Raw genomic sequence first — 24,142 nt, 5'->3', positions numbered from 1 at the left:
TTATTGATCCACTCTTTTTTTTTTTATTGGAAGACAGGATCTCACTAAGTTGCCTAGTAGGATAGTCTTGAAATCACTATGTAGCCCAGGCTAGTCTTGAGCTTATTTATGATCCTCCTGCCTCAGTCTTCCAAGTACCTGAGAAACAGACCTGTACCGCCATGCTTGACTGGCTTTGTTTTATTTTGTCATTTTCATGTGTATGTGTGTATGCATGTTTACATGTATGTATGCATGTTTACATGTATGTATGCATGTTTACATGTATGTGTGCGGGCATGTGAAGGCCCAAGGTTGGTGTCAGGAATCTTCAATTGTTCTTCCACATTATTTACTGAGGCAAGGTCACTTAATCAAACCCAGAGCTTATGGATATGGTTTGTCTTGTTAGTCACCTTGCTCTGGGGACTCTGTTTCAGCCTTTTGAGGCCAGAACTCTAGCCAGCCTGCCACGGCCACGCTTTTATGTGGGTTTATAGAGATCTGTTTTTCAGAAGTCACACTTGCCTGGCAGATGCCTTCACCACTGAGCCATATCCTGAGTCTTGATTTTTCATTTTTGATCCACACAGATGATTATGCACTCTGTGGGTACTGCATGTCTCACCAACACCCATATGGTGAAGACTAACTTGAGCAGGGCGATTCAAAGTTTGTTCATCCCCAGTGTTTGCCGCTTGTTCATCTTTTTGGGGGGCGTATTCAAAATCTTTAGATTATTCTTGGATCAAAAGTAAAATGGAGAAATTCCAAGCCAGCACTATTGTCATATGTCCTTCAAAAGACTCTGACAGACCAACCCATAAGCCCTTGCGGCAAAGATGGCCAGCAATGAGACACCAGTCTACACACAAGAGATAGGTGTCTTGGACACCTCTGTGTGTGACCTCAATTTGTTGATAACAGCTAAAGTGATTTGGTGCCATTTCTATTAATAAGGCCAGAACAAAGGTCCCCACACTTCTTTCCCTCCTCCCGATTTGTACCCTGATCCATAGCGTATTATGATTAGCTCTGTGCGGAGATCAGCCAGAGTCACTGACACCTCTCACATCCCTGCCCAGGTGGGAGGAGCCAGTTTTTTTTTTTTTATTTCTATCATCCACACACAGAGTCCAGCAGGTGGCCAGCTTAACATCCACACACATATGCAAGCACATACATACAGTGTACGTGTCTGGTAAGGGAAGTGGGTACAGGTTACAGGAAACAGGGAAGCTACAGCATAACCCCAGGGACGTCTGTAACCCATGGGCGAGGTCCCGTCAGGTCTCTTCCTCGATGGGTCTGAGTGAAGGTGGGCCCAGACCTGCCTGTGTGCATACCAGACACTCTTGGCCATCTGCAGGCTGGCTGGTTAGCTACATTCTCTCTGTATCTGGAGACGAAGAGGCCATATCCACTGTGACCTGGCTCATTCACAGTGGTGTTTGTAGCAAAGATCACATAATCCACATGGGGTACCACCTTCACCCCATAGTCCACGTGGGGTGCCACCCTCACCCCATAGTTCTTGTGGGATGCCACCCCACCCCGTAGTTCTCGTGGGGTGCCACCCTCACCCCGTGTGGGATCTGGGCTCAGAACTTACTAGGATAAAGTACTCTGACAAAATACAACTTAGGAGAGAAAGTTCCTTTTCTTTTAGTTCGGAAATTCCAAGTTATAATTCATCACTGTAGGGAAGTCAAAGCAGAAGGAACTTATAAAGCATCACATGCCACTCATGGTCAAGAGCAGAGAGAGAATGAATATACGCATGTGTTGTTATCAGCTAGCTATCTCTACTCTTATACAGTCCAGGACCCAAACCTAGGGAATGGTGTTGCCCACAGTGGGTTGGATCTTCTCACACCAATTAAAGCAATCAAGATAATCCCTCCCTGGCACTCCCACAGACCAACCTGATGGAGACAGTCCTCTCTACTTGAGACTCTTTCCCCAGGAGATTTTAGGTTGTGTCAAAATGATGATTAAAACTAGCCATCACACATACCCATTCTGGGAATTTCCAAAACATGTTAGCTGCTCTTACCTCTGCCTGCCTCACACCTTTACCCCCAGGCAGTCAGCACCCAAGGCGTTGTGAACCTGGAAAACTCAGCTTCCCTTTTCACCAGAACATCACCACGCCCCCCCCCCCGAACATGTTCTGAAATATATACAATTTGAGATATGTCAAAAAAAATTAGCTTCAAGTTCTCTTTGGAATGTTCCTTCAAAACTTTGAAGGAAACCATATGACTCAGAAACAGGGGCTTGTTTAGGATGTGACGCCAGGCAGACATAAAACCGACAGTGTAAAAGTGTATTTAGGGATGTGGGAGGACGTTCCGGAGGCAGTAAATCTTTAAAAAGATGCCGTGTGTAACCAGAATGAACGAAACAGTTTCCTTCCTCTGTAAAATCGTTGTCAGGATCTGAGGAAGAAGGTGGGGTGGAGACTGGGGTGAAGGGGTTCACATTTGTGCACATTTGCACACTCAGAGTCAGGCAGCACGGGTCTGTATCCGACCTCCATCAGTCACTAACCCACCGGCCTCAGTTTCCTCTTCTGTGTCCTGGGAATGAGAGCAAGGCTTCTCAGTGTTTGAAAAGGGATGATGGCTCAGGTCACACCCTTGGGAAGGTACCAGGCCTTGACTAGATATTGCTGTGACATTTGATGCTGTGATAGCACCAGCTGATGAATGCCTGCTTCTCTCTTCAGGAGTCACGTTTTCGTTTTTCTGGAAGACTCAAGGAGAGCAGCCTCGACCAGCCGCCTACGCTTATGGGGGACAGGTCATCTCTGATGGCTTCAAAATCTGCTCTAGTGGAGGGAAGGGCTCTGTGGAGCTGTACACGCGTGATAATTCCATGACATGGAAGGCCACCTTCAACCCTCCGGGTGAGTGGAGCACCAGCTGGAGCCTTTGTGCCCCTCAGTGATTATAGGACACTGAAGGAGTCTTTGCAGAACATGGGTCCTTCCTGCCAGCAGCTTGGGAAGGTCCCAGGAGAACAAGGAGGACACCTGTAAAGCCAAGGTCAAAGCCCAGATGGTAACCTGACTGTGAGTTCTCTGTGTAATTGCTGCTGCCCAGTGCCCGTGTGAGGCTTGCTTTCTGCATAATGGAAGTGACATGGCATGCACCCAGTCATTGGCTGGGAAAAAGCTGTGAGGTGAAGACAGACCGTGGCTAAATCCTTCTGTCCCCACGCCATTCAGTGATTGTGGCTTTGATGATGCTCACAGAAGTATAAAACGTTCTGGGGAAGACAGACTGCCAATCAGGGCGCAGCAGGCAGGAAGGCAGGAAGAGAAGCTGGGGTACTGGGTGGTCTTGGTTGAGGATGTGCCTTTAGAGCCAGTGGCGGGGCGGGGGGACTAGAGTGCCAAGGGCCTGAGTTTCAGAAGATGGAGAAGCTCGGATGGTCTGCGCTACGGAGCTCATTAGCTGCGCTGGACACTGGACACCTGAAACCAGGGCCACTGAAGACAGTGTAAGATACTGGAGGAGGAAGGTGACCAGCAGTTTCATGTGGAGTACAGGGAGGACCTGGACAGAAACCAGCCAGGTCGGAGGCGGGAAGTGGGGAAGGAGGTGTCGCTCCATATGAAGCCTCTAGAACAGCAGTTCTCAGTCCTTTGGGGGTTGCATGCCAAATATTGACTTTACGATTCATAACAGTAGCAAAATTACAGTTATGGAGTAGCAATGAAAGTAATTTTATGGTTAGGGGGTCACCATAAGATGAGGAGCTGTATCAAAGGCTTGCAGCATTAGGAAGGTTGAGAAGCACTGCCTTAGAAGCAAGTAGAGCCTTTGATGTAGCTCAGGGTCCACTTCTGGCCCATTTGGACGAGGTAGCTCATCTTAACTGTTAAGCAGTCGGGCCAGGTTTTAAATCTGCCATACAGCTTTATGGACCTGATATCATAGTACATCACTTGATGCTTCAGTTTCTTCATTTGTAACATTCGAAGAGTGGCAGTTATTATTTCCCGGGGAGACAGACAATTGATGAATCGGAAGAGCCTTGAACAATGGGCTGCAGAATCCTGGGAGACGTGGTTTGCCCTGTGGGTGCTGGACATGCTTACACTGAATACATAACTCCTCCGTAAGGTTGGGGAAAAGCAGCAGCCAGGGAAGGCGTTGAATTTCTGGATGCTCTCCCACTCTCGAGGCCTGAAACACTTTTGCCTTCCTGCTTCACGAGGCTCCTTCTGAACCTCTGAGATGGCTCTCAGTGAGGACCTCTTGTGGTCAAGGTTTCCTAGGTAACAGCTCATCCTCTCCTCCCCGCCCATGGGCCTTAGGCCTGTGGCATGGCATCAGGCATCTAGCAGGTTCTTTGAAACTGAACACGTGCTGTTTTCCCACCCAGGGACGCCGAGAGACTTGTAAACACCCTCTTGTCATCTGCTCCTCATTTCTTCACTGGAGGGCTTTGTTATTCTCACTTTCAAAGTCAAGTGCAAGAATGCTTTGGCCCTGCTTAGGATCCAAGTGTTCTTCAGAGCATCAAAATTACTAAAGTGTTACACAATCCTCAACAGGAAGCCCTGATGGAATCACTGGTCATCCATGGTGACCAACGGGCAGGGGCACTGTGTGTCCTTTAGCGGGGCTGCCCTGTTCCTTCTTTGTCAACCCCAAGAGGATGTCTTACAGCAAGGCTTGCAAAACAGACCAGGCCTTTTGTGGACTGGTCTTCCCATTGACGAGAGGAGGGACCAAGAGGCTTCCTAATGAGGTTGATGACAGAGCCAGGAGGCTGGCCATAGCTATTGCGTCACCCTATTTTGGTTAATGTCATATATTCTACATCAGGTCAGGCCTTTGGATGGTTTGGGAGCCCCTGCCTTGTGACTGCTTAGATTTCCAATGACGTTTTGAATGAACTCTGACCAGCTGTTATGATTTCATGTCCGGATTCAGATCTTCCAACTTCCTCTGGAAATAAAAGACAGTGGAGACTTCATTTGTTTTTATTGACAGAAGGGATGAGGGTTCCTCCCAGGAGCTACCTCCCTATACAGCCCAGTCAGCACACAGGCCTGTCCTCAGTGGAACTAGGTCTCTACTCCTACCTCTTCCTGGTTCCGCAGACCAGGTGTGTGGTCCCTCATCTGGTGTGACTGTACTACTGTTTTCAACAGCCTCCATTTTTCCTGGCATTTAAAAACTCATACGGAAGTTGAGAACAAGGAACAAAGGGCTCCCAGGGGCTCCCCAACATTTCCCCAGTAGCACCCCATCCCAGCACTGCCCTCCAGTGACGAACCACACCAGTGTGTGCTTAGTTTTAGGGAGGCCAGGGTCCCACCCTGGCGTCATACATTCTGTATGTTGGGGAAGAATCTGTCCCAACCTCTGACCTCTTTAAGTGGGCTATTTGCTTGTTTGCTATGAGTTCTGAGGGCTCTGCGTTTTGTCTGACAGTGTCCATCGCAGACACTTCCCCCAGGAGTGGCTGACCTTTCCACTTGTTCTGTTGACAAATTCTTCCATGGTGCAGAAGTTTTCAGTTTAATGGAGACCAGCTTTTCAGGTTTTCTCTCCGGATCTTGCTTTTGATGATAAAAAGCAGCATCAAGGGGCCGGAGAGTACTTGCCGCTCTTCCAGAGGTCCTGGGTTCGATTCCCAGCACCTACATGGTAGTTCAAGACTGCCTCTAAGTTCCATTCTGGGACCTTTGACACCCTCTCTGACTCTCATGGGCACTGCATGCATGTGGTGAACGACACACATGCTGGCAAGGCACCTGTACTACCTAGTTTTATGTCAACTTGGCACGTGATAGAATCATCAGAGAGGAGGGAGCCTCAATTGAGAAAATGCCTCCATAAGATCTGGCTCTACGCAAGCCTGTAGGGCATTTTCTTAGCTAGTGATTGATGTGGGAGAGCCCAGTCTATTGTGGGTGATGCCATCCCTGGGCTGGTGGTCCTGGGCTCTATAAGAAAGCAGGCTGAGTAAGCCATGAGGAACAAGACGGTAAGCAGAGTCTTCCATGGCCTTTGCCTCCGTGGTTCCTGCCTCCAGAATCCTGCCTTGTTTGAGTTCCTGCCTTGACTTTCTTTGATGATGAACTGTGATGTGAAAGCATGAGCCAATAAACCCTTTCCTCCCAAACTTGCTTTGACCGTGGTGTTTCATCACAGTAACGGTAACCCTAAGTAAAACAACGCTCATATGCGTAAAGTAAAAGAAACAAACTTTTTAAAACAAAAGTCAGAATCAAGCCCAGGGTCATTATAGATTCCCCTTTTTGTATCCTGGAAGTTGTGCAGATCTGTGTTTGGTATTTCCATCTACCACCCACTTTGAATTAGTTTGGGGCATAGGGACGAGGCCCTTATTCATTTACTGTTATTTTTGCATATGGCCCTCTGGTTTCCCCAGAATCCTTGGTTGCAGAGACTATATTTGTTCCACTGTGGCTTTGTCTGCTCCAATTGGCTTTGTTCCTATCAGGTATCAGCAGATGGTGTCTGTATTGTTCTATACTTGGGTTGTCTGTTCTGTCCCTCTGATCTACCCGTTTGTTTCCCTAACACCACGTGACTTCGCTTACTGATCCAAGCATGTCCGACCTCTGGGCACTGTAAAACAACATTACGACCTGCAAAGTTCATGCTTGAGACCTGTGCTACTGAATTGCAGAAAGAATCTTGCGATGTTTTAAGTATCTTTATTCTGTTCTTCCCAACCCATGTGCCTCTTTCCCTGCTTACTGTAATATTAGGGACTGCCAGGAGTTTTGACAGGAACATGTCCTTGTCTTGTTTCTGACCATTTTGAGATTTTCAACTATGATTATGTTCTGATTAGTTGGTGCTTAAGTCTTGCCTTTTAAACAATTCTTTTATTACCTTTGGTCAAAGATGTTTAACTCTGTGGCTCTGGTGGTAACATAATAAAGGGTGAACAAGCATCGTATGAAAGAGGGATGTGCTTAGGAACGTAAGCTTACGTAGAACTCATCCCCTATGCGCAGGCTGCATCTTCACTCTCTTCCAGGTCCTTATTGGACTCATGTCCTGTTCACGTGGAAGCCCAAGGAGGGCCTAAAAGTCTATGTCAATGGAACTCTGAGCACCTCAGACCCGAGCGGCAAAGTGTCTCACACCTATGGGGATCCCCATGTCAACCTGGTCATAGGGTCGGAGCAGGACCAGACCAAGCATTACGAGAATGGAGCTTTCGATGAGTTCATCATCTGGGAACGTGCACTCACTCCCGATGAGATCAACATGTACTTCACGGCTGCTGTCGGTCAGTGTGCGGGAAGGCTGGGGGTAGATCTGGGGTCTACCTAAAGATGCTCAGCATCCTCGCCACCCTTCAGCTCTCAAGTTCTCGCCATGGCAGATGTGAGAGGTGTCTTAATGAACCTTATAAGTATAGTCGTGTTTCTGAACACCTGTTCCCCAGGATAAATGAGCAAACAGTTCACAGGAGACACGCAGAGATTAATATTTCTCAGATCCTCGCAGGCTCCGTGGGGGTATACAGAGGCTGATTACAGAGGTTTGGGTGGCAAATATTCAGGCCCTTAACACATGCCTCTCGTGTGCACATCCTCTGCGGGGTCCTTAAGGCCCCGGGATATCTTCTCCTTGCTCATCTACAGGTGATTGCTCCAAGCAGGAGCCTGCTGGCAGGTGGACACGGTTCAGTTCTTCACTTTGCCATGGGACTTTCAAAAAGCTTTGATAAATTGCATGTGACATTTGTGTAACCATTTAAAGTGAGCAGTTAAAAAAAAAGGACAAGAGTGATAGCTCAGTAAGTAAAATGCTTGATTCTCAAGCACGAGAGCCTAAATCCCAGGACCCATATTTAAAAAAGTAGGGTGTGGTGGTGTGCTTCTAATCCCAGCACATTGGAGGCAGAGGTAGGAGGGTCTCTTAGACTCACTCTCCAGCCAGGCTAGAATCACCAGTGAGCCTCTAGTCCTAGTTTTAAAAAAAAAAGATAGACAGATCCTTAGGGATGATACCGAGGCTGACTTCTGCTTCTGTGTGCACACACACAAGTAAAGAAGTATTGGCAACAGGGTAAAGAGTTTGGTGGTGTTTAGCAAATTCACAGGGTGCGAACACAGTTTCTATATCATCCTCAGATATTTCACTGTCCTTAAGGGACATTCACGTCTGTTAAGTTGTCACTGCCTTCTGCAGCCACTAATCTAGTTCATCTTTCTGAGGTTCAGCTGTTCTAGATATTCCATAAAACCCCATCACTTACGGACTCGTAGAAAGACGGAGTGTTGGCATCTGTTTTCCCAGCAAGATTCCCAGACTCTGCTGCTCCAGTGGGGAGCAGCTCCCATGCAGAGTCAGTGCAGATCTCAGTGCACTCATCTGTGAAATCTCGGCATGCATCTCGCCCGACGACCGACCCCCTGGCAGGAGTCACACTGGGACTGAACCAGACCCTGGGGATGATGGAGTCAGGCTTATCATCTCAGTCTCCCATGGCCGCTCCCACAGTGTGCAGGGAAGCCCCCGTTTCCATCGCCTTGATCTCTTGGCTGCACACAGTCAACAAGAGTTGACAATGGCCTGTCATGAATACATGGCACGGCTGCCCCATCACTTCTTGGCATCTGAGCAATGAGTGTCACTCTATCTTGGAGAACAAAGTGCTTTTGGGGTCCAGCTCTACATCACCAGCCACCTGGCCCCACCCAGTCCCAAGGGGCCCATCACTCTCAAGCCAGCCAGAGTGATGATGCCATTTCCTCAGGTCACCCAAGCAACCTCGAGACAGTTCCCGAAAACGAGGTCAAGTATCAAGTGAAGTGTGTGTCCTCATCAGGAAACAATAGAGTCAGAAATAGTTGGTGAAGCATAGGCAGAAAAACACAAGTGGGGGACTTTGTTTTTGACCTTGGACATCTAATCATGGGGAATGACTCGTCGGTAGAGAGTGTAACCAGGCTCCTTACCGCAAAAGTTCTGTCTCCACCACTTTTGGGGTGGTATCTTAGCCTAGCGTATCAGTTTCTTTTATGTACCTGAACAAAAGTACTTACTTAAGTAGCATTGATTTGTATTAGCTCGTGATGTTGGAGGGTTCAGCCGGTGGCCACTGGGCTCCATACATTTGAGTGGGACATCGTGGCCGAGGAGGACATTGACTCACGTGACAGTGTGGCAGGAAGCAGAGAGAAAGCCACAGAAGTGGGCAGGGATAAATACTCCCTCAGAGACCTGTCCCTAGTGGCCCCCGTTTCTCCAGTTAGGCTCTGCCTCCCCAGAGTGTCAAGAGCCTTCCAAAAAGAGTGGAAGTACAGCTGGGTACCAAATGTTCGAGCGTGTGAGATGCTACTGATTCAAACCGTAGCACCCAGTGATTAAGAACCCTGCGTTTTATCTATAATGAGTCCGGGTGCCCCTGAAGCCTATTCCTCATTCTGCTTTTGTCTGAAATTTGTGAGACCTTGCATAAAACCATCCTTTTACGTGATGGCTTGCATGAACGGTGTTCAGAAGCAATTTACAATATAAATGGAAAAATAATTTCTGCTGGGAAAATCCATATAATCTACCTTTTAGGCTGATTTATGAGCCCTTTATCTTCTCAGCAACATCCATACTCAAAACATCCCAGGCCTCTGTAGGACACCTCAAGCTGGTAAATTCTGGGTAAGGACAGGCCTCCCTGGGGATGACAAAGGATAATTTAGCCCCCACTGAAGCATTGTGTTTTTTTTGTTGTTGTTGTTGTTTTTTTTTTTCAGGTAAACACGCTCTATTGTCTTCAACACCGCTGGCGATGCCCACGGCACATTCTGTGGTGAGGAGGGGCCTTTTCCCTTTTCCTGTGTGGGAGTCACATTTCATAGCTGGGACAAAACGTCTGAGAAGACAACCCAAGGGAGAAGGGTTTTCAGTTCACAGTGTGCTAGGTGCATTGCTGAGGGTCAGAGACAGGGCAGAAATAGGGTAGAAAGCCAAGTGGGGGGCAGATGCTTCCTCCATGTTCTAGAGCATCCAGGAGGCAGGGGTGGGGTGGGAAGAGAATGAGAGTCTGGGGATAATGTATATCATCCTTTCTCCATCCAGGCCCCACCTCTACAGCCCATTTTTCAAACACACAAACTCACTCGTGGGTTTAATCTGCGGATGAAGCTAGCAACCCTGCCACTACCCAATCACCTCTTAATAGTGTCACCGACCAGAGAACAAAGCTTTAGCATAGAAGGCTCTTTGAATGGCACCTCACATTCAAATGATAGCCCCACCCTTGTTGTTTGTTGACTTGAGCTGTGTGTGCTCCAGCAAAGCCAGAGTCGTGCCTAGGATGAAATAATATAGGGAAGGATGCCAGCTTTGGGGTAATGCTTGGTGCCCAGAGTGATTGGAAAAATGATCCCCTTGATTCCTGTTCCTTGGAATGCTAGGAAGAAAGGAAATTCTGGGGAGGCAGTGTCCCCTGAAATGGATTCCTGGGCAATTGAGACCTGTTTCTTCTCACCTTTTCTGATATCAGAGGAATGGGTTGATTCGTATAAAATGTGGCCACTTCAAAATAGTTTTTGTGTCTAAAGAATGCCCCTTGCTCAGGAACTTTGAGGACCAAGCTAGTTCACTTGGATTCAGCTCCTTATTTACCATTCATTGACTCTGAATGCCCCTCTGTGACTAATTTTGTCTTTCAGTTTTACCTAGTTTTACAAGGTGGCTGTGAGGATGGGATACTGTCCTATGCAGGCTCTTCACAGAAGCATCCGTGTGTGGGACCAGTCTGGTGCTGTCCTGATGGGACCAGAGCCAGGGGTCACCTTGAGCATCTATAGAATGCCCTGGTTTCAGTTCCTGGCAGGAAGAAGTCACGTGGCCACTGTTTTTCAGATGCCCACAGATGCCTACCACCCAATCATCACCAACCTGACAGAGGAGAGGAAATGCTTCCAGAGACCTGGATCGGTGCTGCGGTACCTTCAGAACGTGTCTCTCAGCTTGCCCAATAAATCCCTCTCGGAAGAAACCGCGCTGAATCTCACACAGGTCAGGCTCATGGTGCCTTTGACTGGTGGGTTGGGGCTGATACACGGCTGGAACATGGATGAGAGTGTTAGAAAGATCTAGAGCCATGGTTAGATGACTCAGCAGTTAAGAACACTTGCTGGTCTTACAGAGGACTGCAATTCAGTTCCTAGCACCCATGTTGCGTGAATCACGGTCATCCATAATTCCAGATCCAGGGAATCTAACACACTTTTCTTTCCAGGCTTCAACTGGCATTTATATGAAACTGGCATAATTTGTGTGTGTGTGTACATGCATGCATGAGTGCATGAATGTGCGTACGCACACACGTGTGCTCTCATGCACACATACACAAACACAGAGAGAGAGAGAGAGCGCCTTTGCCTGACAGAGTTTAGCCTTCTTGTAAACAGGCAGTTGCTCTGGCCAGCTCTGTGCTGCTCAGTCCTTGAGCTGGGAATTGGACCCTCATTCCGCTTCCCCAGCATCTAACTTCCCTGGTCCATCCACATACCTACCAAGGCTCCAGAGCCAATTGGGCTTGTAGCTCATGGTCTCAAGTCTGACGTCTCCATGGCAATGAGGAAGATGGGAATGTTAGCAGATGTGGTTAGAGGCCACAGAGCATCATGTTCAGTGTGACTTCCTAAAGTCACACTCTGTGAGTGTGGTACTAAGGACATTAAAGTTAAGATGTTCTTTCTCTTCCTTCATTCCTTCTAACAGTTTCCAGGTGGAGACTCTGCTCCGATCAGGTATCTTGAGGTATCTCATGGCTTTATGGTCTTCTTGAGCCAGGTTCTTGCCTGGTATGGAGAAAGAAGTGGTGTTTGAAGTGGGCCATTCTTGAAAATACACCCCAAGACTATGAGCAAGCAGTGTGGAGTCTGTCTGCTAGGACCACACTTGCCCTGCGGGTTACAACTGTGTGTCCTTGTTAGGGAATGAATGTTGCTGGCTTCCTTGCTATTCTGAGACTTGGAGCTGATAGTCACTGTGACCATATCTCAGGGGACCAAGGGGGTCTCTGTACACCTTACTGTCTGGTACAGGGTCATTTCTTCCCAAGGGTTCTAGTTTCTTAGGGGTCCTAGTTCTGAAGGAACACCCAGGAAAACATGTCAGACCTGGGATATAGTGATCAGAGGCTTCCCAGGGTGGCTGGAGATATTCAGTAGCTTTCTTGATTAGGGTAGGAGGAGCAAGTAGGGCGCCTGATATTTCATCATCTCTCAGAACACATAGGTTCTAAAATTCTGCAACACCTGGAACTACCATGGCTCTCAAGAGGTTGAGGGACTGAGATAGATTCAGGTTCTGGAAAGCTCTATGGAAGGATGGGCTTGGGTAGCTTGGCGTAGGGTCCAGGCCCTGGAGTGGGACAAGGTGGAGAGGATCCCAGCCCTGTCCTCTTCATAGTTGGGTAAGCGCATAGTCCAATCCTGCAGGGCCTCACTTTCCCTGGTGGTGTAGAGGAGTCGTGCTGCCTGGGTGCTTAGCGGGTACCTGCAGGACAGTAATAAGATTTCAGCCTAGAGCAGGTGTGGACTGTGGTGTTTGAGTCCTTGGCACTAACAGTGGCTAGTGGATCTGCTGTGTGACCCTCCTTTATGCATGCTGGCCACTGATCTATTAGTGTTGAGGTCGCTGTGTTCTGGGGCTAGTGTCCAATGGACCCAGTCCCTGCATCCATACAACTATACCTAGTCCTTTGCCTTTGTATCTGGATGTGCCGGGGATGGGGAGGATGGGTCAGTCATCTTTATAGGAAAGAAGCCTTCCTGTGACGCTCTGGAAGTAGCCACCCAACCTTACTGATCATAGCTGTGCTCATTGACCTCACCTACACCAGCCTAGGGGAGCAGATTTAGCATGGCAGGCTAGCCAATCATGAAAGAGATCTTTGCTGGGCAGGATTGCCTGTGTGGCACACTTCCCATTTCCACAGGAAGAGGGTCTGGATCGAGTGGAAAATCCCTAAATTTGGGCAATCCTGTAGGCGCCCAGTGGGGATGGTACGCGATGCACTGGAGCAGGGCTTGGCCTACAGTAAGCGTGTCATCAAATCTCCCTTTTGTTCCTGTGACAGCTAGCCTCAGAGACTGTTTATAGAGTGTAGGAATCTTTCAAAAGTCTGCGTTCCTCAGGCCCTCAGTACGCTCCAGGCCGAGCCCCATGATCCTTTATCTCCAGTTGGAATGTGCTGGGAGATGAGGGAGGGGCTGTGGCAGACATGAGCCACTGCTTCCTTGAGTGTGTGTACTGAGTGGGACAGTGACTGAGAGCCACAGAAAGAGATTCCATCATCTTTCAGGAGGGACATGGAGCTGAGCTCAAAGGGACTTGGGTCAGGGGAGACAGACTGTCCTGCTAAACCTAGTGTGGAGCTATGTGATGGCTGGTGGGGATGGAGTGAGGCAGGGACATATGGCCAAGGTGGTTCCATGTTCTTCATAAGATGGTGTATTGGAACACAGACTTCAATGTAGGCCACGTGGAAAACATTTCCTGAGCTTGGTGGTTTTGCTCTTTGCCTGTTACTTCCGCTTTACCTCTCTGCTGAACATCACAGAGTCAGAGATTGCAAATCCAGATGCCTTTGGGGGTCAACAATCCAAGTCATGGATGCAGCGGGCAGGACCACCAGGCAGACAGCTGACCCACGGAGAGCCGCAGCCAGCTGCTAAAGCCTCTTGATTTCAACCTCCAGCCCCGTCCATCTCGTCTGATTTGGTAGGGGAAGCCCTAAGTCTTGAAACATGGCTGGAATTCTAAAAGGAAGTGTGTAGAGATCAAATGAGAGCCCCCTCAAGACTAGCTGAGGCCAACGATCAACAGTCTGAGGCCTTTCCATGGCCCTGGGGACAAATCATACAGAATGAGTTTGTCTAGAACGTCTCAACTCCGATTCAAGAGGATACAAATTTTTTAGGAAGTCATTGTACAGCTTTCCATAGTGTCCTGGCTCTTAACCATTGGTGATGGCCCAGTACAGTGGCCAGAGGCCATTTCCTAGGCTGTGCTGCCAGTCCTGTGTGCTCTCAAGTATGAGGTCTGTAGTTCATGAACAGGAAGTAGTGACCCGTGTAGACGATGCCTGCTGGACTCCTCAGCCTGAACAGTTAACAGAAATATGACATCCATATTAAGATATTATTTTTATGTGTTGAATAAAGTAAATAAAACATACTATTTAATTGATTTAAGCCCACTCATAGAAGCAGCTGATTGGAAATAGAAAGCTGTATATGGTAGCACACACCTGTAATTCCAGTACCTGGGAAACTGAGGCAGGGGGATCTTAAGTCTACATCATGAGATCCTACACACACACCCCAAAAAAAGAAGAGGAAAAATTGAAGTTAGCTGATGTGGTTCATTCATTTCTGTTCTAAGAACTGTTCTCTACCCCTCAGTCAATGCATGGCCTATTTCCGTAGTAAAATTTTAGGGACACATGGCCACTCATGCACAGTCTAGCTTGGCTTCTGCACTCTGCGGCAGAGCTGCGGGTAGAGCCGGGCTACCTGAAGCCCTTACTTTGTGACTATTTAGAAAACTCACTGGGGTTGTGGGCAAGGCCCAGTTGGAAGAGTGCTTACCCCAACATACGTGAAGTCCTAGGTTTGGTCCCCAGCACTGCACAACTCAAGTGTGATGGTGTACAAGTGTAATCCCAGCACTCGGAAGGCAGAGGGAAGAGGACCAGCCGTTCAAGGTTGTCCTTGACCTGGGTTGTTCTTTGTATAATTAATTTGAGGCCGGCCTGGGCTATATGAGACCTTATGCAAGAGGAAGAAGGGGAGGAGAGAAAGGTGGGGAGGAGAAGAAGGAGGAGAAGGGAGGGCAGGAGGAGGAGGGAAAGGAAGAAAAAGAGGGGAAGTAAGAGAGAGAAGAGGAGGGGGAGAAGGAGGAGAAGGGATAAGAAATAAAAGAAAATGCTTGCTGTTCCTCTGATCAAGGAGAGAAAGCAGGAGCATTTTGCGGTCATTAGTTAAGCCCCTGCACTTTTGAATATTAATAAACAGCTGTGGAATGAAGATGAATGGGAGAAGGAAATGCTGATGATACGTTATGCATTGACAGTGTATCTGGTGAGCAGCACAGGATTTTGTTGACCATGAAGACTCCACAGGTTCTCAACTTGCAGGTTGTGACCCTTCAGGCAGCCCTCTGTCTCCGAGAATATTTACATTACGATTCATAACAGTAGCAAAATTACAGTTATAAAGTAGCAATGAAAATAATTTCATGGTTGGGGGGTCACCACAACATGAGAAACTGTATTAAAAGTTAGCAGCATTAGGAAGGTTGAGAACCACTGGGCAGAGGAAATGGAGGCTGGTGAGTTGGCCTCCAGGTTTGAGTCTGGTGTCTGTAGCAGGAGATGAGACAGAAAGATGAGACAGGTGACTAGGGAGGGGCAGGGCCTGGGGCAAACATCGCTGAAGCAGCTACCCTGCTCAGCTTCACTCCATGGTTACCTGGGATGCTGGCAGGCTAACACCCTTTTTTTTTCCCCAAAAGGAAACAAGAAGACCAGTTTTCACTTAAATCTCCCTATTTGAAAATGCTATAATTGATTTCATTGTTTTGGAACAAGAATGAGCCAAACCAAATGTGACTGATGGGGGCGGGGCATAAGTGGTTTCTGCTTTGTAGAGGCGATTTCCAGCTGGTATAAGTGGCTTAATGTTAGGTTGTCCCTGAGGAAAGTAGGCTTCATGAGCTGTGATTATATATCCATCCACCCATCCACTTACCTATCCATTCACCTGCTCATCCATCCATTCATTAATGAGACAAGCTGGGGCTTGTCACACACCCTGGACACTTGTGATATCCACATTCTCATCACTGACTTTACAAGGTTGTCATAAGCAGCAAGAGAGGAGACAGCATCTGTATGATATAACCTGAGGCTGGGGAGATGGTTCAGTGGTTAAAGCATTTGACCCACAACCCTGAGGACCTGAGTTCAGATCCCCAGGCTCCACAGGATGCTGAGTGGACATGGTGGGTAACCTGCCTATAATTCCAGTCTCAGAAAACAGAGACAGGAGCTCCCCAGGGCAAGCTGACTGGTGAGGGTTAGTTGTATTGACTAGCTCTGGGATTGGTTGAGAGAGTCTGCCTCAATGAATAAGGTGGACGTGCTGTGGAGGACAGACCCTGACACCAGCCTTGGGCTTCACATGCACACACATGCACTCCCATGTGTGCCATCACGGAAGTGTGCCCGCATACAGGTAAGCAATGTATACACAGATGTTCTCACACCACAAGTATAAGCTATTATTGCCTGTCACTGTGTTAAACCAGTTACTGATTGAGGAGATGTGGGAAGACTCCGGAGGAGACTGATGGACTCAGGTGTAGGACTTGAAGATCTATGCTAAACAGTGTTGTTCTGTTTATTTCTAGACCTTCTTAAGAACTGTGGGCGAGGTGCTTCTACTGCCCAGCTGGACCCAGGCATCAGAGGTAAGAGGAAGGATGCTTTGACCTTCAGCATGTGTGTACTGGATTATGGCTGTCTTCCTGCTGTGGCATCCTAGGGCCCTAACGATCTCTAAGAAAAATGAAGCCTTTCCCGGTCCTGATGTCTAAGACACTGAAGTTCATTTCTCTTGGGCATGATATGCACCTGGGTATGGTGTCTTCTGGTCTTCTGGGGACTCTGGGACCCTCAGCCCTACACCACCATCTCTGGCTCTGGGAAAGGGACCAGCTCTTCCAGAAGGCTGACCTTTGCTTGTCATTTCACACAATGTATTTTTTTTTATTCTGCATTCTTGAATAGTCATAAGAGCCGTATTTGGCATTTTAAGATCAGCGGATTGAGTGAGATGGCAGAGCTCGAAAGTGCGCCTCGTGATTAAAGCGAGAAAATGAAAGGCTTTTGTCCCCCTGCACTCAGAATTCAGGATGCCGAATGGAGTGCTCTTCTTTGATTTCAAACCACCGTATTGATATTACGTCTTTAAAACATGAGAACAGTCGATGAATAGTTGTGGCAATGGCAGATGATAAAAATACCTAAGATAAGAATCGTCCAGGGCCTTCAGGGAAAGCGTGGCGGTGAGCAACCTTGTACAACCCCACAGTTGGGACCCGAGCCCATTCACGCACATTCATTCTATAGGCATCTGACGGAACCTACTTTTCCTTAATTTGACCAAGAACGTTTGCCAAGGTGGGGTTGGGAGATGGCTCACAAGCATACAGACTGGAGTTCAGATCCTAAGCACCCACACAAATGCTGCCTGGGCACGGCAGCTCCCCTTTAATTCCAACCTGGGAAGGCAGAGACAAAGGATCCCCAGAGCTAGATGGCTAGTCATATCGGTGAGATCTAGGCTTGACTGGAGAGACCCCGACTCAATGAGTGAAGTGGAAGGGTGATGAAGACTGATTCTCAACACACACCTCAGGTCCCATGTGCATACATACATATATGCGTATATATACCCCCACACATGCAAAAACATGCACATGCTTGCATACTGCATACACACACACAAAATGGAAAAAGGGGAAAAAGAACATTTGCCAAGGTCCTCTGAGTACCATGTTAGTCAGGTCAGGATAAGGTGTGCTACAGTAACAACAGACCCTACCTCACAGTGATTTGGTATAGTGGGCATTCACCTCTCAGGTATTCAGAGACCCTGTAGTGATTTGGCATCTCAGCTTCCATGCCACACAAGGCTTCCAGGAGTTCAGGGAGAGAGGGAGGAAGAAGGCTCCCAGATGCCCAGGAGGGTCCTGATCATACCAACATGCTGAAGTGCTCACTCTCCTGAGCCCTTCTCCTTTCAAAGCTTTAAAGGTTTTGCAAGGTTGAGAGGCAGAAACGACAGCCAATTCTCACCTTATTAATAAGATGGCATGAGGAGCTGCGTTCTGTGAGCCCTTTATTGAACAGCTTCACGTGAAATGAGATTGCATAACATTGGCAAGCGGGAAGGGAAGGGGGTCAAGAATGACACAGTCTTGTGTAGAAACATTCTTTTTCATGAAGTGTAGACCTCCAGGGATAGGTTTCCAAGGGACTTTGTGTACAAGCTACAGCCTGAAACCCGGGAGACTAGCCAGTGGGGACAGCCAGAAGAGGGGCAGCAGCCAGTGGAGGCTTCAGATCGGCAGATTTTTCTCCATTGATTTAAATGAACTTTCTTTGAATGTAAAATATGCAAATCTGCTGCAAAATATGAATAATTGCAAAAACAATCCAGGCTTAGGCAAGCTTATGCACATTGAAGAGAAGGGCACGCATGAATCGCTGCTCCTCCTAGAAGTGTGTGCCAAAGACACAGACGTTCTGATTGAAATCAGACCACGGGCCTAGGAGACAACGTCTAAAATTGGCCTGTGTATCTGGTTCCGCCTCAGTAAGTCCCTCCTGGAGTGTTCGTGAGAGGGTGAGAGCGACAGATGCTGTCTTTGGAAGGCTGGAGGGGATGTGCGAGGTAGACAGAGGAGAGCCAGGCAAAACGGGGTAGGGGGCGGAGCCAACCGTTCTTTATTGCCGCGGTGTGTGGGGTCCAAGACAGTCAGGCCAAGGTGGACGTGAACCCTGACACGGACGCTGGCAGCAGAGGTCTGTGTGACTAGAAGGGACCCTCCTTCATGTGGGTGGAATCCAGTGATGTCCTTTCTTCCTTAGCGTATGTGAAGAGGGCTGCTGGGTGGAGGGTCAAGGAGGCCAGAGGGGTTTTGGGGGCTGGTACCTCCAAAGAGGCTGCTGCTTCACTGAGAGTGGAAAAGACTTGCAGGTGTCCTCAGGACCATTAGCTGTAAGACAGAGGCATGGGTAGACCTAACACTTGCCCAGGTCCTTGAAGGGTTTGTAGCAGAGCTATAAACAGATGTCTGAGCCCTCTGGTCACTCAGGAGCTAAAGCTATGACATTGGGTCAACTTTGACTCGTGTCCATGCCCTGTGAACTCAGTCAGGTGCATGAGTCCATGCTCTGTGAACTCAGTCAACTGCCCCAGGCTTCCAAGTGGGGCAGTTGGGTGGTTTTCTCTCTCTTGTGGCCGTCATGGGGAACTGCAGCTCTGAGCCTGTTGTGTGCCCATTCCACACGATGCTGGGTGTACTGGCCCTCAGAGCCTCATGTCTGTGCTGCTTGCAGGACAACACCGTGACACTGGGCTTGGTCAACACCATCGATACCGTCATGGGTCACATCTCATCCAACCTGCAGTCGAGAGAACCCCACGTCACCCTCACAGGCTCTTCCTCCATGGCAGGTAGTCCTTATCAGATTGGAGGGGTTGGGCAGTGGGGGTTGTGGAAGAGAGAGTGTCAGGTGTGTGGGCCACTGGCCTTCACATTGTCTCAGGCTCACACAACAGCTGAGATAAACCACCATTTCTCTAAGGTCCAGTGCCTTGCGGAAAAATCCCGTTTTGGAAACAAGTGTGTTAGAAGAGGCTAGAAGTGTGAGGTCATGGTGTGCACACAAGATTGTGTAAGCAGTCATGGCAATGTGGAGCTCCAGGTATCTCAACAGCTGTCTGGGCTCAAACAGAGTGCAGACTCCAACCGCTTTGAACCTCTGGGTCCTTAAAGATCCAATGGCATGCTCTCTGTCTTGGAGACGGGGAATGGGTGAAGAATGCCATTGGAGGAGGAGGAGACCAGAATAGGAGTCTAGGTGAATGCCAGAATGGGACATCTCAGAGGAAGCAGCCTGGCTTTTCCAGGATGTGTCAGGTCCCCCACAGACAGGCATGGGCTCCTTGCCTTGAGCTTCTCTCTGAGGACACTTGAGTGCAGGGGAATCAAACAGCACCCCACCATGGCCCAGGAACTCATCTGCCTCCAGAGGCAGCTTTTGGAGCTGCCTGTCTGCCAAAGCACCACCAACACACACACACACACACACACACACACACACACGTCCTTTAATTTTCCCTTTTCTCACAGGGAAAAACACACATGTGTTCTAGGTCACCCTTTTTTGAGGAGATTCCTCTCCCCTAGGAGTTGGCTTGGTTTAAGAAATGAAGGATAGTGACACACAGTCTTCAATCTGAGACTTGCAGCCAGTGAGCCTGCTGACCCCATTTACTGTGTCCACTTCTCCAGATTTCTCCGTGGCCAAGGTCCTTCCCCCAGCACTGAGTGCCCCCCACTACAGATTCCCAGCCCATGGGCACAGTTACATTGAGATTCCGAGAGAGGCCCTTCACGGCAAAGGTGAGTGGATTTGGTTTCTCGGGTTCTCAGGTGGTACAGTCTGGGTGATTTCCTTCTCTGGTGGTGCTACCCCACAGGAGGGTGGGTTCGGGTGCTCCCAGAGGGGGCTCTGATTCAAGGCACACGTTACCACCTCATCCCACAACACACTGTGGACTGAGCTGGGACTTGGAGTGGGGTTCTGCAAATCTATGTTCCAGTGAGTCTCACCCACCACACAGGATACTGTGTGCACCCCCATCTTCTCAGCTCCTGGTTAGTTGAATGTGAGTAGGTGGGACACCTCTTCTCCTTGTTCAAGGTAGCCATGAATAGGTATGTTTGCGTAGGAGAACCAGAAACAATCCTAGGACAGGGCCAAGTCAAGTCTCATTATGAGCAAGAAGCCAAGGGCTCCTATGGATAAAACCAGGCGATTCTGGCCATATCTAGATGGCGTCCTTTCCTCTTGTGTCTACTCACAGTTGAGGATTGCTGTGGATCCTCATCCCAGAGGGCCCTGACAGAGGCCCAGGATGCCACACAGACTCTCCCCGAGCAAGGATCCACCTCTTGGTCTGGAGGACAGGTGCCCATAATGTTCATCTTCTCAGACTCAGTGTATCCTGCTCTCAGGAGAGAGGCACCACCTAGCAGCCTTGCATAGTGTCTTCTCCTCCTATGTTCCACTGCAGGACACATTAGAAACAGCCCAGGTTTCCAGAAGGGCCAGAAGCCATGTTCTCAACACTTATTGTCAGCTAACCCAGATTCTGTGGTTAGAGCCACTACTGGCTGTGTGGCCTTGGGCAATGCTGTACCAGGATAATAACAGTACCTGTTTCATGATACTGTTTCAGACCTTACAAGGCAAAATGTGTATAAATCCCTGTGCCTGGTATGTAGTGAGTCCTGAGTTGACATCAGGGGAAGCTCAGAGAATCAGCCAGTGACAGCTGGCTGAGTGCTCTCACACTCCTGGAATGGAGAAAAGAGCTGAGTTTGTGGTTCTCACTGTAATAAGGGGCAGGGGAGCCATTGCAGCCATCTGGGTGTCTGCTAGGCTGTGGACCTGCTTCTGAGGGTTAGCATACTCCTCCTGTAGACTGATGGGAGATGCAATCATTGCCAGGCAACTGGCAGCCCGTGAAGAGTCCCCAGGCCCCGTAGCTCTATGGCGTCTCAGACAGGCTTCAGCACCTGTGTCTGGAGTGAACACAGGGGACAGAGCTGGAGGTCATTGTTCCAGTCGAGCATGGGACTAGCCACAGCTTCCGTCCGATGTAAATGTTATTGTTCCGTGGCTCTTCCTCCTCCCCACCCCCAACCCTACCCGAGTCACTGAGTTGTGGCCTTCAGTCCCCGTGTGCGTGATTCTGCACGCTCTCCGCTTGTAACAGGAGTGTTGACGAGTGTCTGACCTCTGCTTTGTCCTCAGCCTGGACCACCATTGTCGGCCTTCTCTACCACTCCCTGCACTATTACCTGAACAACATCCCCCCGGCCAGCACAAAGTGAGTGTTGTACAGTGGCGTGTGGGATGTGTGTGTGTTTGTGTGTGTGTGGTCTTGGATGGCCAACCACAGTGACACGCTACACTGCCACACACATGCGTAGTTTACTTAGTGTTAGAAAGCTCTTGCTACCAGGGCCTGCTGCCTTGCTGTTCAAGCCAGGTTGGGTTTTTAGCCCTCTGGAAAAGACTCAAGAATTCCTTTAGTGGGATCCAGTAGGCTCTGGGGGCAGACTGGCCAGCTATGCTCAGAGGCTCAGGTTAGAGACCTCAGCGTCCCCTAGGCTGACAGTGATCTGGGACCCGTGAATGGAGCTCTCTGAGTCTCAGTTTCCACATCTGGAGAATGGGAAGGCGGCAGACCTGCCCTTATGGTTGTCTCCCTCGGGAAGATTTCTTCCCTCCATCTCCCTATTTCTCTCTTCCTTTGTTCCTTCCTCCACAGTTGCTATGAGGGGAGCAGGAAGTGCAGGCACACGATTAAACTCACCCCGGGATCGTTCACAGGCCAAGCTCACCAGACCCCAAGCCAAACTTCTGCACACCAGGTGTCTTGCTGCCCTGTCCCTGGCTTTGGCCACAAACAGCATTTCAGCCTCAGAACTCCAGCATAGGGTTAGGAGCTGTCTGGGGGTTGCTGTAGATTGGAGTGGGGCAGGGAATTCTAGTATGAATGGTTCTAAGCACGTGGGGACTTGTTGAATAGTATAAGCCGAAAGTCCCACAAGCAACTGGCTTCAGGGGCAAGCATGGCCCAGATGTCCAGATGTTGCTACCAGATCTCATCTCTGGGCTCATCCCAGGCTGGGCTCCCTTCTCTGTCCCACAGTCCCCTTACAGTTTTAAGCCAGGGAGACCTTGTCCTTCAGAACCGACATCCAGCAGAGAGAAGTGAGACTCTCTCTTCTGGAAGGTTCCTGGAGTGCGACCTCATCTCCGGCTGCCATGGGCTTGAGCAATGTGCTCTGCTGCCCAGCTCAGCTGGAGATGGCAAGGTTTGCTCCTGAGCCGTGGGCTAAGTTCTGCGTACATGGCTGAGTGGAGGAAGAGTGGCCGACTGCATGAACGGGGGGAAACTGAGGCACCTTCATGAGGAAAGGGATGAACAGGAGGCAATGAGACAGTAGACCTCACCGCATAAGCACTGGCCTCATGTGTGTGTAATCAGGGAGAATGGAGTTCAGACCCCGGCTAGTGAGAGCCTGGTCAGGCAGGCAAATGCGCTGAGATTCCAAGCCTGAGGTCAAAGGCCTGTTCTTCCCGAATTCCCTGGTGTATTTTGAGGTCCTGCCCTGTCTCACCTCCCGATTATGTTGTTACACTTCCAAGAGGGTAGAACTGAGGGACAGAATAGAGATGTTTAGCAGCAAGGATTTGATCCAGATGCATGGTCAAATATTGGTCTCAGAACTCTTGACCTTGAGGTTACACAGTCTAGCCGTTGTAACCCGTTTCTCTTCGTTTCCAAGGATTCCCGAGGCTGTGAACTGCAGAGACTGCTTGCTGTCTGTCGCCAGCCGGCTGATCTCCCTGGAGGTGTCCCCGCCGCCCACTCTGTCCCAGAACCTATCGGGCTCTCCTCTGATTACTGTCCACCTCAGGCACAAACTGGTGAGCGGGAGGCATTCGCCTTCGCGGGCCCCGGATGCGTTTTGTTGCCTGCAACATTGTGTGAAGAACCTTTCGTGGGCCTGGGGCTGGGCAAGGAGCACTTTCTGCATCCCAGAGTACATCTCCTTGCAATTTTATTCTTGAAATACGTGACTGAGCCTTGCCAATGACACTTGGGCTGACACTGAGTGAAGAGGCCTCTGGGGCCTGCCGTGGCTCTCCAAGGCAAGTACAGCCCTTATGGGTGTATGCCCCTAGCTTGCGTCGTTGTTTTGCTTGGATCAGAGGTACTGTTGTCTCAGTGTCACTTAGCAGGCAGGCTGTTAGCAAGATGCAGAGCTGAGCCTGGTCGCGCGCTGCTTCAGAGGTTGAGAGAAACACCTCTGTGCTTTGAGTATGGAGGGATGAGCTGTTTGTCCTGATGCGTTCATCCGCGCTGAGGCTCTCTCATCTTTATGTAGCTCTGCCTGTAAGTGAGAATGGCAGAGATGGAGGCTGATGTGCCGTGGTTCCTAAGATGCTCGAGTGACTGTGCGCACACATGGACAGGCTTCGTCTTCCTGTGCTTCTCTCAGAGGCTTATAGCTGGCACCTCGATCTTGAGGATGGCGCTGGGCACACACGGTCGGGGGTCACTGAGATCTTGGTGAGGCCTTGATGAAGCATTGGTGAGGCTTTGCGTGAGGGTCCTGGAGAGAGAACTCGTGAGTGACAATTGCTATCAGGAGGCCAGCTGGAGGCAGGTTGGAAAGCACAGTCAGGGATGCTCTCTGGAGGCAGGAGGGTGGTACAAGAGCCTCTGAGGGCAGAAGGCAGACAAACCAGCTCAGAACCA

At 49.3% G+C, this 24,142-nt stretch overlaps 1 protein-coding gene across 2 annotated transcripts in view; it reads left to right on the top strand.

Annotated features, from left to right (window-relative positions):
* The window catches only part of Adgrd1 (adhesion G protein-coupled receptor D1), a 113,162-nt gene that overhangs the window by 21,435 nt on the left and 67,585 nt on the right, over positions 1–24,142 (top strand). For both annotated transcript variants that reach the window (XM_057765957.1, XM_057765958.1), the window contains 9 exons: positions 2,711–2,890; positions 7,015–7,269; positions 9,743–9,798; positions 10,857–11,012; positions 16,419–16,478; positions 19,135–19,252; positions 20,094–20,204; positions 21,622–21,697; positions 23,166–23,307. In XM_057765957.1, the coding sequence (XP_057621940.1) occupies positions 2,711–2,890; positions 7,015–7,269; positions 9,743–9,798; positions 10,857–11,012; positions 16,419–16,478; positions 19,135–19,252; positions 20,094–20,204; positions 21,622–21,697; positions 23,166–23,307 (1,154 nt within the window). The remainder of the gene's footprint in view (positions 1–2,710; positions 2,891–7,014; positions 7,270–9,742; positions 9,799–10,856; positions 11,013–16,418; positions 16,479–19,134; positions 19,253–20,093; positions 20,205–21,621; positions 21,698–23,165; positions 23,308–24,142) is intronic.

This window comes from Chionomys nivalis, chromosome 3 (genome assembly GCF_950005125.1).
Source record: "Chionomys nivalis chromosome 3, mChiNiv1.1, whole genome shotgun sequence".
NCBI classification, from domain to species: domain Eukaryota; kingdom Metazoa; phylum Chordata; class Mammalia; order Rodentia; family Cricetidae; genus Chionomys; species Chionomys nivalis.
This window is presented reverse-complemented; position numbering and strand designations above follow the sequence as displayed.